The sequence below is a fragment of the Wyeomyia smithii genome, chromosome 3, assembly GCF_029784165.1.
Source record: "Wyeomyia smithii strain HCP4-BCI-WySm-NY-G18 chromosome 3, ASM2978416v1, whole genome shotgun sequence".
Lineage (NCBI taxonomy): Eukaryota > Metazoa > Arthropoda > Insecta > Diptera > Culicidae > Wyeomyia > Wyeomyia smithii.
The window spans coordinates 66094255-66110091 of NC_073696.1; the positions used below are offsets into that span (position 1 = coordinate 66094255).

General features: G+C 36.2%; 1 protein-coding gene across 1 annotated transcript in view; it reads left to right on the forward strand.

Moving 5' to 3' along the window:
• Nucleotides 1-15837, forward strand: part of LOC129730807 (clavesin-2-like) — a 56265-nt gene that overhangs the window by 21184 nt on the left and 19244 nt on the right. Inside the window, exons 2-3 of the mRNA XM_055690387.1 lie at nucleotides 9596-10509; nucleotides 10595-11281. Coding sequence (XP_055546362.1) covers nucleotides 9913-10509; nucleotides 10595-11083 — 1086 coding nt within the window. The 5' untranslated portion in view covers nucleotides 9596-9912 and the 3' untranslated portion in view covers nucleotides 11084-11281. The remainder of the gene's footprint in view (nucleotides 1-9595; nucleotides 10510-10594; nucleotides 11282-15837) is intronic.

The window sequence follows — 15837 nt, forward strand, 5'->3', positions numbered from 1 at the left end:
CGGCGATTTCAAATATCTCGCAGTCTTTCATAGTGGCCCGACAGAGAAAACCCGTAGACCACGTACTGGTGATAAGAGATCACCCGCCTGTGTAAAAATCACCGTCATGTCCCCAACTTTGTGAAAACTAAAACCAACTGTCCGTTTAAGGCGACCACATATTCCCACATCGATGTTTTACTACATCAAAAAAGGCAATTTTTAATTACTTATCTTCTTCTAAACATATAAAAATGCAGCTCTGTCTATCTATCTGTATGATCCATATAGGCTCGGAAACTACTGAATCGATCGGCGTGGAATTTTGTATACAGGGGTTTTAGGGGCCGAGAAAGGTGACTAAGATAATTCGAGACCCCTCCTTCTTCTGGAAGGGAGGGGTCCTATATAAATAAAACACAAATTTCGCACACCTCGAGAACCAATCAAGCAAATACAACCAAATTTAGCATGTGAATGTTTCTAGGGGTAAAAAATATGTCCATGGATACCATTCTTCGATTCCAACTTCTCGGAAGGCAGGGGTTCCATACAAATGAAATACAAATTTCAGCACATTTCGAAAAATAACCAAGTGAATGAAACCAAATTTGATATGTTAAGATTTTTGGGAGCAAAAATTCTTTCAAGGTGATTTGTGGTTTCTTCTGGAAGAGAGGGCTCTCATATAATTGAAACTCAAATTTTTTAACAACTCAAGAACTTATTAAGTAAATGACACCAAATTTGGCATGAAGAGGTTTTTGGGAGCAAAAAATATTTGCATCAACACCCCTTCAACTTCTGTATGGAAGGGTTCCTATACAAATCAAACACAAATTTCTATGGTGATTTGACACTTATCTGTACTCTGGAAGGGGGGGAGGTCTGCCACACAAGTTCAACAGATAATTTTCAACCAGTTTTTTTTTCGGAAAACAGCCTAAAAAGATAGGGTCGATGGACAGGAGCCAAAAATCGACTCCAGACACCATTTTTAAATTTAGGATAGAAATTTTCGGTTTCTAATATAGGTGTTTCCCGAACCAGAATAACGCGCAGAGGTCAGAAATTGTCTAAAATTTGTTAACTTCTGATCGAGCGTCTTGATAGAATATTTACACTACACATTACACTTTTTATCCCCTTTCACTATTTAATTCTATCACTATACGTATTTCAACACTTACTAAGCGCCTTCGTCAGTGCTTATTTGGACTGTGTAGAAAATAGCGAAGCCCCTAAATTTTTATACCTAAGTTGGTAAACGAATGGGACAAATTTTAACTCGGAGAACGTAAACAACTTGAGTTAGGTAGAAAATGTGCGGCCTGGTGATCTAGCCTTGTCGGGGAGTTTTAGGAAGAAATTTAAAAGCCAAGAGAAGTGATTACTTTGATCTCTGTTTCTGCGACATCTAATTTCCAAGAGAACGTTACTGATCGAACTAGACTAATGTTGTCGGTAGTCATAGCATGATCTTCATAAAAAATATGTTCGGCTATTTTGGATCTGAAATGGTGAGTTATTCCTTTTTCTGAGTCTTTTTTAGCCTTTATAAGTTCTGAAGTATGTTCTTTAAACCGGATGTCTAAATTTCTTTTAGTTTGGCCAATGTAAACCTTATCACAATGTGGACATGCAACTTTAAAAACACCCGCTTTATGCAATTTGTCAATAGTGTCTTTAGTAGACTCCAACCTTGTTTTAATTTGATTATTTTTACTACTGTATTTTTTTTTTCTGTGTGATGAGTCCACTGCGACCAGAGCTTAGATCTATTGTGATTTTGCCCAGGTGTTTTCTGTACTCCGCACTTCATATTATTGGCAGTATCACTATTGAAGTAGGTGATACGCTTATCATTCATATCCGTGCTTGTGTGTAAGTTTTACCTTTCCGTTTCAAGCTTACTACTCTACTATATCGAGCCTCTGTCCCTCCTAACAATATCGTCTAGTTACAATTCCCTGGAGAGAACTTTCATAATCACACCAGTTTTATTATAACAGGGACTTAATTTAGTTAGAAGGAGAGTCAACAGAGGTACTGTAGAATTTAGATTGAAGGAAAGGTACTTGGTGGGAAGCCTGAGAATAAACCCATGCTAAAAAAAAATTGGCAACCAAATGGCTTGATTCTAGTAAGATTCGAACCCACGACCTTCCGCTTACCAAAGCGGACGCTGTAACCTTGTGGCTACGGAGCTCCCCTACTACTGTAGATAATATCGATACCAATATTTCTAATTTTTTTTACGAAGTTGATGTGTAAAATTGACGTCATATTCAACCACTACTCTCTTCCGATCTTCTGTTAGCGGTGTGAGTGTTGTGTGAGATTTCCTATGTTGGATTCCTTTCTTTTTATCATAAATGGCTTGTATGGTTCTTCTATTATATCCATTCTGCTCACCAATATCTACTATATAAAAATGGAATTCCGTAACGCTTGATCTTATTGATATTATTCACTCAGTCTCTGAGGTGTACAGTAATCATCATCATTTTGAATCGTTCTGAATCAAAAATAATTAGCGGTGACATGTATGTTTTTTAACATGAAAATGTTCGCTGATGTTCAGGAAAGACATTCGCGAAAAAATAATAGGTATCTAATTACTAAAACTTAAGATATTATTCACAAAACTACGTAAAACATGCAAAATTATGACTTTCTGTGTTAAATTTGCCTCTAAATCAAAATTCTAAGCGATGACATATGATTCTTTTTTCACTAAAATGTTTGTTAATGTTCAGGAAAGACATTTGAGGAAAAATAATTAGTATCTGATCACTAAAACTTGAGATATTATTCACAAAACTACGTAAAACATGCAATATTATGACTTTTTATACTTAATTCGTCTCCAAATCAAAATTCAAAGCGATGGCATGTGATTCTTTTTTCATTAAAATGTTCGTTGATGTTTAAGAAAGACATTTGAGAAAAAATAATAGGCACCTAATTACTAAAACTTGAGATATTATTCACGAAGCTGCGTAAAACATGCAAAATTATGACTTTCTGTGTTAAATTTGCCTCTAAATCAAAATTTAAAGCGATGACATATGATTCTTTTTTAATAAAATGTTGGTTAATGTTCAGGAAAGACATTTGAGAAAAAATAACAGGTTTCTGATTACTAAAACTCGAGATATTATTCACAAAACTATGTGAAATATGTAAAATCATGACTTTAATGCTGAATTTGCCTCTAAACTAAAACTCAAGCAGTGATCTGTGATTTTTACTATAATAAAATGTTCGTTGTGTTTAGGAAAGATATTTGAGGGAAAAATAATAGGTTTCTGATTATTCGAAATTTAAATATTTTCCACAAAAACAAATGGAAAATGCAAAAAAAAAACTTTTTAGGCAAAATTTGTCTCTAAAATTCTGATTTAAAGCGACGACACGTGATTTTTTCAATAAAATGTTCGTTGATATCCAGGAATGACATTCGAGAAGAAATAATAGTTATCTGATAACTGAAAATAAAGATATTAGTCACAAAACTAAGTGAAACATGCAATATTATGAATATTTTGGCTCAATTTGTCTTTAAATCTTAATTCAAAGCTATGATGTATGATTTTTTTCCATTAAAATGTTTGTTTATGTTCAGGAAAGACTTTTGAGTAAAAATAACAGATTTTTGATTACTGAAAATTGAGATATTATTCACAACACTACGTTAAACAAGCAAAATCATGAATATTTTAACTCAATTTGCCTCTAAATCGAAATTCAAGGCTATGATACGTAATTGTTCTTTATTGAAATATTTGTTAATGTTCGGGAAAGACATTTGAAGAAAAATAATAGGTATCTTATTGCTAAAAGTTGAGATATTACTTAAAAAACGACGTATGTTTGAAGATGATTTTTTGCATACAGAAAAACACATTAAAATATTCTTTTTTAAATTTATATATATTATACATATAATACATGCAAATTTTTGACTTTTTGAGTATGAGCTCAATTCGCCTGTAAATTAAATTTTTGTTTTAATAAAATGTTCGTTGTTTCTTCAACATCGTGCGAGCCGAGCAGGAAAAAATTACATTTCTGATGTTTTCTCAGTTTCGTGAATACATAGTAACACATTACGGGATTCGAAATACTTTTTTACTTTTACCAAAACTAGATCTTGGGACATTTGGCTGGAGGAAAGGCCGTATTTCATTGGTTTAATTTTTTTTAATGTCTACGTAGTTATGTGAATTAAAACGTTAACTTCTTCTCAGACGTGTTCCTTGGACATCAACAAACATTTTCGTTATATAAAATTCACATGTTATCTCTTTAGATATGATTATAGAGGAGAACTAAGCATGAATGGTCACGCTAAATTATTCTTACTTTGATTTCTTACTTCTAAAAGTTACATAAAAATAGGTTTTACTGTGAACGATTGACGAATATCCGGTTATCACCCGAGTGTGGTATATTCGGAACTGGGATGACCCCACATAACATTTTCCAAAATAACGACTTCTGGTTTCAGGAAAATAATCTGAAGTGGTATTTGGCCAGCCATTTCAATACTTCCGAAACTTCCGAACTCCATACGTCATTTTGAAATCCGAAATAGCGATTTCCAGTTTCTGTAAATCATCCCCAAAATATCAAAATATGCAATCCAATATGGGTATTTCCGTTCTGTGCGTTCTCAGAATGTTAAAGTACTTAAAGTGATGATGGACGTATAAGATGTGAAATATTTTTGAAGTGAGTTGTGCTAATAATGCAATGAATTATAAAAAATGATTCCTAATTTTGAAACTTTCGATCCCGAGCATCGCCGGGAACGTTCAACTAGTCAAAAATATATTCCATTTCGTTTTCCTTACCTTCATAACTGAGAAGCAAAGATTCCATATGGTGGATCATATGGTAGAAAGAAGCCATTTTATGCTGGGTGCAGTGGTTAGAAGTGTTAGGTGTTACCCGCTTAATATGTGTGGGTTTCCTAAAGATTTCAAATTCAAACTGGTTGGAGTTTTTAACAACGACTACATCTAAAAATGTAAGCCTGTTGTTTTGTTCAATTTCCAAAGTGAACTGGATATTTTTATGAATACCATTCAAAATTCCCAAAAAACTTTCCAAGTCCCCCTGTTGTAAAATACAAAAAATATCATCAACATACCTCCACCAACGATCTGGTAAGCAGTCTTTTTCATTTAGTTTATTTTCCAAACGTGCGATAAAAAGCTCACATAAGAAAGGTGAAAGCTGATTCCCCATCGGTGCTCCTTTTGTTTGTTTGTGAAATTTCCCACGAAATGGAAAATAATTGTCTTCCATGCAAAGTCGAGTTAACTTCAAGTAACTGCGTACTTTAGTTTTCCAAGGATTGTCACATCGTTGGGAGGGAAGCCAATCTTCCAAAAGATTCATAGCTTCTTTCACTGGAACACTCGGAAAAAGTGCTGTGACATCAAAAGAAACCATTATCTCGCCAGTATTGATACCCCCCGATGATTTTAAATTTTCAACAAAATCTCCTGTGCTCTTAAGGGGTTATATACCTTTTGGTCGAGAAAAATGAGGGAAGTTTGAATTTATTTTTAAGTGCAAGGCACCATTTCCATTGGATCAAAGTGGTATTTTTCTGAATCTGAAAGTACAGTTTATCAACAACAACAAAAAAAATACGTTTAATTTTGAGACATACCAATTATTACTGGAGTAATGGCTGTTTCCCCGAAACGCTATTTTTTGCAGAGGCTTGCGGTGATCCAGATAGAGACTCAGCGGGTCATCCGAAATCAAAAAACTCATATTATTTCCTTTGGTTTGAAGTGTGCCGTGTCCTTGAACGATAGCTTTTATGAGTATTTTGTTTTCAGTGCAAACGGGAACATTTTTCCCAAAAAAGGCACGTTTTGAGCGCTAAAAATTTCATTTAAAATTTTTTTGCGGCAAAATGTAACTGTATGTTTCAAAAAGCGATCGTTCAAGGACCGGCGAATTTATTAACGAAAATTTAAAAAAAAGATGAAGGAAATCGGTTCAGTTATTTTCCCGCAATCAGGATCACGGCAAAGTCATTTTTCGGAAAACACTATTCCAAGATAATCGCGTGTAAAGTTTCAAGTTTGGCTTATGCGGACGTGGCGAGGCGCGCTGCAAATCGCTTTAACTTTCTTCCTATTGCTCAGATATTTATGAAAATTTGTGAAAATGTTCTCACGGTGTTGTATTTGAAGATAATGCAATAAATTTTTTTTCGGTTTTTTGAAAACTAAAAAGGTATATAACGCTTTAACAGATCGACTAGGAAATTTATTCGGCATTGATTGAAATTCCTTGACTAACCATTTTGCCAATTTTTCTGTTGGTGCCCCCACCGCAGAAACGATTTCTCTCATTTCATTACCAGGTTTATGTACTTTAGAGAGACCGTTTATTCTAGGAAGAGAAGGGTTCGAAACACGAAAATTTTTTAAAGCGTCACCAAAAATACGTTGGCATTCTTTGATAGTTTTTTTTCAAAATTTTTCACCATGTCGGCAAGAGGGTTGACTCTCTGTTGTCTGTATAGGCCATTATTAATTTTCTCCAACATTTGTTGATCGTAATCATTTTTGTTCAAAAAAACAATTTTATTCCCCTTGTCAGCTTTTAAATAGAAGACAGGTTTATTACGCAATTCTTTGATTGTCTGTAGGTCTGTGCTATTATTCACAAGACGTGGACATTTTTTTAAATTATCCAAGAAGGATTGGACCATTTTGATTCCAACTTCTGGGAAACAGCCGAAAATGACGAAATACTTATCGATATGGATATTTCCAGAATTGAGGATTTGTCTTTTGACTTTGATCATATCCTATGGTCTATTTGTCGTGCACACTTAAAATTTTTTGGCGGGTCTCGGTAATTTTTGCCGAGAACGGCACCACTGAGTGTTCGGTAAAAATAATTATGACAGCCTGGTAATAAATAAATTTTAAGTATGTATCTCCCGTAAGCTTCAACAGGATCATTCTATTGCGTTCAAGTTAGACAAATTATTATAATTTCTGATTCTAAAACCCTTAGAAGTTCTTGTTCCATCAAGAACAGTTTAGTCAAAACTTCTGGCCACGGGTATATTGGAGTCCAATATTTGTACAAAGATTTTGAAATCTGTAAAATAGTGTTATAGTTTATTCCTTGTTTGATGTGGGATCTTCTAACGCCGAGTACTTAGAATGAATCAAAACTATTTGAAAACTAGTTGGCCCGTAGTGGCTAGCCACTTTAAAATGCATTTTAAACTATTAAAAGTTGGTATTTAATCTAAAATGATTTTTTTTTTTTGGAGTATCGTGTTGAAGTTCAATATGTAACTAAGACACTATCGATAATTCGATGCAGATGGCCAGCGCTGGTTGGAAACTTAATTATTTTTCTAAACTGCGATAAATCCTTCGTTCAGTAGATCGTGGATTGATTGCTTACTCGAAAACGAATCTGCATCTCGCTTCTTATACGGATCCACTGCACAGCTGTTTTCTCCAATATATAAAGACTTTTTCTTCATTATTTGATTATTTTCAAAAAATTGTTTTCTAACGATTTAATTTATTTTTAATTTCATAATATGAATAATAGTTCATTTTCTCAATTGTTTGATGTTACATATGTTATATTCAAACTAAACTTACAAAATAACTAAAAATGAATGTGATTGAAAAAAAAAAACAATTTACAAAAACCATTGCTCATGAAAAAATATTGGATTGCTCAAAAAAATATTCACACTTGCGAAAGTTTATCTTTGCAATTTGTTATTAACAATAGCAAAGCTTGGAATAACGAAGTACTGTCCTCTTTTAATCATTGATGGGTAGTTCAAATCCCTCTCTAATACTCCGATATAACTTCACACATGATAAATGACGCGCATGAAACATCTGTCATCTGCGTTCCATCACAGAAACCTTTTATAGTGTTGCGTAACAACATAAGAATCCTCATCTCATCACCACCACCTTTGTCTACTTCTTTGTTTTCGTCTTCTTCTACATTAGCAAACGAATTTTATTTGATAAAAAATAAAAAAAGTTGGCTTACTGTAGCGCATTTGCAGGATAGTGGTTAAACTTATGTTTAATTTTTAAAACTTTGGAAATTTTATGTTGATATATCAAAATATCTTAAATCAAAACTTTTGATCAGATTTTATATAATGTTCAAAAATAATGGCCAATAGCTCAATCCGATCCCAGCGGAGAGAAATCAGTTTTTACCCTTATTACTCATCAACTATAAACATAATTAACACAAACTGTATTGCAAATTAAAGATCAATCTGTACCTCACTGAATAATTTTATCGTGAAAATTTTCGAGTATAATTGTTGAACTTGAATCAAAGTTTGAATGTCACTCGTCGGGAATGGGTTTATCTTATACTCTAAGTTGTTTTAAAACAGCTAAAATTTTTACATATTAGCAAAATAATTATCCCTTTCTCCGTACATCTTGAACGTCGTAGTATACTTAAAGAATTAATTTGGGGTACAATATGTGCAGCATGTCTTGTGTAGGTTAAATGTCTTTTCTATTTTTAAAAATATCGAAAAAAATTATATTGCTTTATCTTTGAGTACAACTTCTTGAGAACATTTTTATAAATTTTGTTAGAGCATTGAATAATAGGGAGAAAGTTGGATAGAATTCAAATGCGGCTTGTCACGCGCCATAAGCTAAACTTGAAACTCGATATGATGTTTTGCATAAAATGGCTTTAGCGAGTTACAGCCGGTTTTCTTAAATTTTTCATAAATGTTCGTGATTAACGTCTTCGGTCAACTTTTTGCTATCGAATAACTGTACTATTGAAAAATTACAATTTCAATGCACATAAAAATTGCTACACACTTTAAAAAATCAAACTGCTTATTTTCTCAAGCAAAAAGGTTTATAATCCCCATTATTTTCTTGACTTTTTCATAGTCTATCCTCAATGAACTACAACAGGTACTGCCTTATTCCATCGACTTGACAACCTTATTTTGATGGTAATGCCATGACATTACGGAACTTATTGGACATGTAACTATAAAATAACGTTCATAATTAACCGACAGTGGTTTGGCTAACTTTAGATTTAATTTACATGCTTGATATCTTTGATACTATGGCTTTCTCACATCCTAAAATTGCCTTCCGCCCTTTATTACGTTTTTGGCGGTTTTTGTCGATGCACTTGCATCAGAACCTATAGCCATGTGCTAATTCAACACGTGTGCCGAATATTAGTTAAGACGCAGTTAGCTTTGATTTCCTTACGACTGGCTTTATAACAGGCGAGAGGAGGTGAGTGGAGTACTAAAAGCAAAGGTAACTTGTAGTCAGAACAGGAGTGTTTGCGTTGCTACCCACAAAAAAATAACAAACTTTAGTATACCTCAGCTTTAGAGTTTGCTTGGGAAAAAGGTAATTTGAGTAACTTTCGTTTGTCGTGCGCGTGACTGAAAGACAAGCAAACTATATATATTCCGATAATGCATTAAAACAATTATTTCACTGCGATCTTAAGATGAGATTCTATATAATAACATGCTTAAAATATCATTGTATTCACCCTTTGTCGTTGTTTTTTGTCTTTGCAGATATCACAAAGTTCAACGGAATCCCCTCTTCTGCTTTCTTGCGTTAAGAAACCCTTTATCGCATGGGATTCCCTCTGTAAACGCATAACCTACGTGATACTAAAAATAAAAATCCCCGGATAATGAAATTTAATGTGCGTGGCTGCAGTTAATTAATGGAAGAAAGGTGTTAGTTCTGTGCCGTACATTTTGACACGTAGCCCGAAGCTAATGGAGCATAAAGAAACCACGATAAAGTGAGAGATTGTGTTGAGTGTGATAGCAAAAAGCATTCTTTTCGTGTGCGTACGCGGCTGGCGGGTGCTAACGGCGCAAAAATGTCCGACATCTGTGATTTTGAGTGGTCCAACAACCGGTTCCGGCACAATCTAACCATTTCGGACCTAAAGGGGTACAATAAAAATGAGCCCACCGATCGAATTCGTGCCTTAAAAGCGCTGAAAGAACTAATAGGGGCCAGTATGGATTATGCACTGAAAGATAAGTCTTGCTTCCAAGATGATGAGTTTCTGTATCGGTTTCTGTACGCGCGCAAATTTAACGTAAACGATGCGTTCCAGCTTGTGATAAACTATCATGCCTATCGGCAACGTAATGGTCCGCTTTTGCAAAGATTATCAGTTTTGGACGAAAACATTCAGCTGGCACTCAGGGATGGCTTTCCGGGTGTTCTCCCGAACAGGGATCGACGGGGCCGCAAAGTGCTGATATTCTTGGCCGGAAATTGGGATTACTCGTCGTACTCGCTAGTCACTGTGTACAGGGCGATGCTAATTTCGATGGAAAAACTTTTGGATGACAAACAGAATCAAGCGAACGGTTTCATCGCCATTGTAGATTGGACTAACTTCACATTCCGACAATCATCAAACTTGAATCCAAAAATTTTGAAGCTGATGATCGAAGGTCTTCAGGTAATGTTATTTGTAGTGTAGTTGAAAATACTTACTTAAAAAAAAAACAACATATTCTTTCTATATTATATTCTCTATACTACAGGACTGTTTTCCGGTGCGCTTCAAAGCGATACACTTCATCGGTCAACCGTGGTACGTGGAGGCAGCACTGGCGGTAATCCGACCGTTCCTCAAGGAAAAAACACGCGATCGAATAAAATTACATGGCGGCAACCTGTCGACACTGCATGACTGTGTTGCCCGCGACATCCTGCCGACAGAGCTGGGCGGAGAAGGGCCCACTTTCAATCCGCTAAACTGGTATCACGAGCTGCTCGAATCAAGCCAAATCTCCACGACAAAACCTGCGCCATCGTACATTCTAAGTCAGCCACAGTTCTACACGACACCACCGACGCTGGTCGCTGCTACCACAACCAACACCAACATCACGACAGCAACGGCAACGATGACGGCGGGTTCGGATTTCCTGAAAAGTACCAAAGCTGCTGCTGTGAAAATCGGCGTCCTCACGACCAAGGCGAACGATCCGGCTGCCAATATGTTGCTCGGTGTGGGGAGCGACACGTGACGGCCGGTTGCGGCCGGGGCTCACCTGCATTCGCACTCGGTGGAGTCTGGTTCGATTTCTTGATGAACGGTTTTGATCTCAAATTTCCATACTCATTCGATCATCCCAACCAGCTGGCAGCGGATCACTCCAGTTTACGTTTAGAGCTTAAATTCTGTTTTGAGTCTTCTCCGCGAGCTGTCGGTGATAATTTTCTGGGTAAGTTGAGGTACTGATTTATTTATTCAGTCATTTATTTGTTCAAGTATTTTATCGAGGTCAATATTTTTGCAAATGTACAAAATACTGATACGTAAAATGTGAAACATTCTTTGATGTTACATACAACTCGAAAAACAACCATTGTGAAAACGAAAACTGGCAATCTAATTGGTGTAACGGCAACGATTATTTATAGTTCACTTCCTTTCTCTTGTACCGTAATGTGTTGTTTGCTAGGTGGGTCTAATAATATCCACCAATATCACATCAACCAGTCATGCAAACTCAATTATCATCTCCCGCCCAGCTTGTCAACGAGATGTGAAGTTTGAAAAACATAAGTATTCTTATAGCGATCGTTATAAACAAAATGTATCAATGTTGCCTGGAAAAGTTTGTATCCATGGTCTAATCGCCGGCACTTTTCGACACCTGTTATTGATCAAAGAGGTCCAAAATCGTCATCCATCGTTTAGTTCATGCACAAAGTAGCAGTAATACCTAATAAGAAATTAACCTTTGAGGAAGAGCACGAATCGCGTGCTGCGCTGCCAAGACTACCATCACTCAACATTAAGTTTTGCCGTAATACCCAAACAATGGCGACCTAAAGTCACGAGAACTGTTGCCAGCGAGTTAGCGACGGCAATCAGTGAGAGATGCCACATTTGTGCGCTTTTTATGGACAAGCTATTTTCGAGTCCAACTACCGAGACTAGAGGGCAGGGTTGCCACCCATGGTCAAGGCATTCTGCTGCACGATTGAGTCATTCATGTTTTGCACGGGTCTTGTTTTAGAAATAGCATTGCCAATCTAGGGATGGATTGGTTTTTAGTTTATGGTCAACAACTCGTCAGTATCGTTTTGCCTTTCTTCTGGAAAGGTATAGCAAACACTGTTAATTTCATTTATTTATCTTTCTAGTAACGAATGGTCTATGATTTTTAAATCTTTTTTTATTTCGATTTTTGTAGAGAGTATTTTTTGCTTCGTTTCTATTTATACAAATATATAGAAATTTGTATATTCCATAATGCAAACCACACACCACTTGTGCGTGGTCCCAACAACAAGTCAGTTTTAATAATGAAAAAAAACATAATTACTTTAGTATTTCTTTCAAATCGACCACACACATTTGTGTGTGGCCCCAGCAGCCTTTTCATGGTATGCTGGTGTAATTCGGTCCACATCGTATAGTATTATATCATAGATTTCACTGAGATATACCACACACCTGTGCGTGGCCCAATAGCATTTCTGTTATCTATTGTTTTAAATCAGTCTTAAAGCGCAGTATGCAGTTCAAAAAGGAATTCATTTTCCTATCTCAATCCCATGTAAAATTCAGGCACTGAATCAGGCAATGGAATTTCTTCTGGTAGCTAGTACGCAACTAAAAAGAAATCATAAACCGAAAGGGAAAACAAAGTTCACTTGCTGTGAACACCGCTGTGAAACAAAATGTCCCTTGTTCTTGTACGGAATAATGAACACTGGCATTATTCAGGTACTGAAAGTGTCAGGCAGTTGGTTGGTCGTCTCACACCCAGCGATGCCAGATTGGAAGACATTAGCCTACATTCGAAATATTTTTCACGTTATAGTTACCGGAGAAGTTACATAAATATTTCTCACTATCGTTTTCTAGTAGATTCTACGTGATTGTCATTTGAGTTCATTGATCCTTTGAAAATTATTCAGTAGATGCATGCATTTCATGTGAGTTTCACGTAGAATTCATCTACTGGTAAACGACGAATTTGCATACCTGAGTGATTTATTACGCAACATATTCTGATAATTTCCAAAACCCGTTTCATAGCTCATAAAAATTAGAGAAATAAATGAAAATTGTACATTTCGTAAAACGTGATTGCTATCAGATATCACTCAGGTATGCAAATTCGTCAATTCGTAAATGAATGAAACAACACAAAAACTGATAAATATTACGACATTCCCGGGGATTGTTATCGTCCGCTGCAGCTGTTTTTGTTCAGGTAACTCTTCCATCTTTGAACTGACGCTGTGTGAAACCTGTAAGCTCAAGTCTCGAGTTTTTTGTATTGTGCCGTGCCAAATAAATGTTGTGTGAACAAAAAAAAAAGTCTCGAGTTTATTAGAATTTTCCGAAAATTTACTTATTTGCAAGCCATCCAGGAATTCTGGTTTATGTTCAGAATCAGACAACAGCATCACAATTTTGATTTCTGATTCTTTTCGCACAGAGAATTCACGCGATACATCCTGTTTGACGTTGTCAAGTTCACGTAGATGGTACGTGATTTACCATGGTATGCATGAGATTTTCACGTAGATGTTATGTTTGTCACATAAATCATGCAAAATGACAGAAAATGAACAAGTATAGGAACTTTCACGTAACAACAACGTGAAAAAAGTTTTGAGTGTACGATGAAGACATCCATTTTTATGACGACAACGTGAAGACATTGGAGAAAACATGTGAAGATATTGAAAAATATGTGAACGACCCGAATTTTGCCTTAGTGCATTAGAGGTGACCTTTTTTTGCTCGACAGTTTTCGATTTTCCGGAAAGTTTTTTCAGTTCAAAAAGGAATTCTTTTTCCTATCTCAATCCCATGTGAAATTTAGGCACTGAATCAGGCAATGAAATTTCTTCTGGTAGCTAGTACGCAACTAAAAAGAAATCATAAACCGAAAGGGAAAACAAAGTTCACTTACTGTGAACACTGCTGTGAAGCAAAATGTCACTTGAAAATGAACAAGTATAGGAACTTTCACGTAACAATAAAGGGAAAAAAGTTTTGAGTGTACGATGAAGACATCCATTTTTATGACGACAACGTGAAGACATTGGAGGAAACATGTGAAGATATTGAAAAATATGTGAACGACCCGAATTTTGCATTAGTGCATTAGTGGTGACCTTTTTTTTGCTCGACAGTTTTCGATTTTCCGGAAAGTTTTTTCAGCCTTCGGGCTACGGGTAGGAAGACATTTTTTCGCGGACCATGAAGACTTTTGAAAAAAGGTACTGTGAAGCATTCTAAGCTGTCAAAATTCCGTTTGGTAAAAAGGGCAAAATTTCCCCTCCAGAATTCCCCACAGAATGAAAATATCGGACACCCTTTGAAAATTCTGATAGCACTCAGAAACTACTGAACATGAAAATTTGTACATAGGGGTTTTCAAATACGAAGATTGTCACAAATCTACTATTTTTGCTCTACCTCATAAGCGCGCGCAATGGGAGATGAAATTGTAGTTTTAAAACGTGAAATCTTCCTCCCCGATAACCGCGCAAATTTATATACAGATGTTTTTGAGTATGAGATGTATTTTTGTGACGTTACTGTGTCATTTTTGATTATTCTTAGCGTAGAAAGGATGAGGGTGATGGCGGATAGTGAACGCAGCCCGTTTTGACGTCTTCTGTAGGTCAGGTAATTTTTTTATAGTAACGGAGTAGAAAATATAACAACATCGTAACGTAGCATATCTATGTTTTTCACTTCGGTACTACGATTAAAAATAACGTGACCTACAGAAGACGTCAAAATGGGTTGCGTCCATTGTCAGCCATTACCACTCGTGGAAAGCTAAATAGTAGCAGATATATTTCAACGGCTTTTATTTCGATTGCGTAGCAAAGACGGGAGGGGAGATAAATTTGTTATTACTAAATTCCTTAACAACTAACCAGGACTGAAAAATTTCAGCGTTTTTGCCAGTGCGTTTCTGTCAGTGCCTTTTTCTACCATCACAAGGATGTTGTAAACTGTCCAGTAGCATTACGCGACTTTTAATGGATAAGAAAAATGCTGCCACGAAAGAAATTTTAGTGTTTCATTATGATAACGACAGCAAGCATTACGATGATAACGTCATTTTCGTTTTACCAAAGAAAAGGTGAATATGATTTGTTTGGATTTTCAGAAGGTTTAATTGCGTGACCGTGAACGATGCGCGTAAAATATTTCATCGAAGTGTGACAGGTCGTTTCAAGGAGGGAATTATAGTGTGTTTAAAAGGGCGCTGCGTTCATTGGAAGTCAAAATTGAGAAAGATTGTGTATAATTTTCACAGAATTTTGATAGTGAAAATGATTTTCATCAGCCCTGCACCTAACTTGATTACCGTACCAATTTGTATGCGTGGATTCTCGTTACATCTGGAACCAAAATGATACCCAGAGATCGGAAATCGTTTCCAACCGTCATTTTGAAATCCAAGATGGTGACCTCCGATTCGTTTTTTTTATTCTCGCTTATTTTCCGTCGATCTAGTTCCGCCACTGTTGTTGTGTCAATCACCGACGCCCAGGGAGGCGACTCCACCCAGGACCCTAACTCACGACCCGTTAATTAACGGACCGGCGCCAACGGCTTTACTTCCTCATGCGACGAAAGGCGTGATCCCAGAGATTTTTCGCCTAAGAAAATCTCCCGGTGTCGGCTAGGATTGAATCTAGATCAGTTGGGTTGGTTGTGAGTGGATCACGCCAGCCCACAACCATCGACACCTATGTCGGCGTTGGGATTCGAACCCAAGCGTCGAATGTG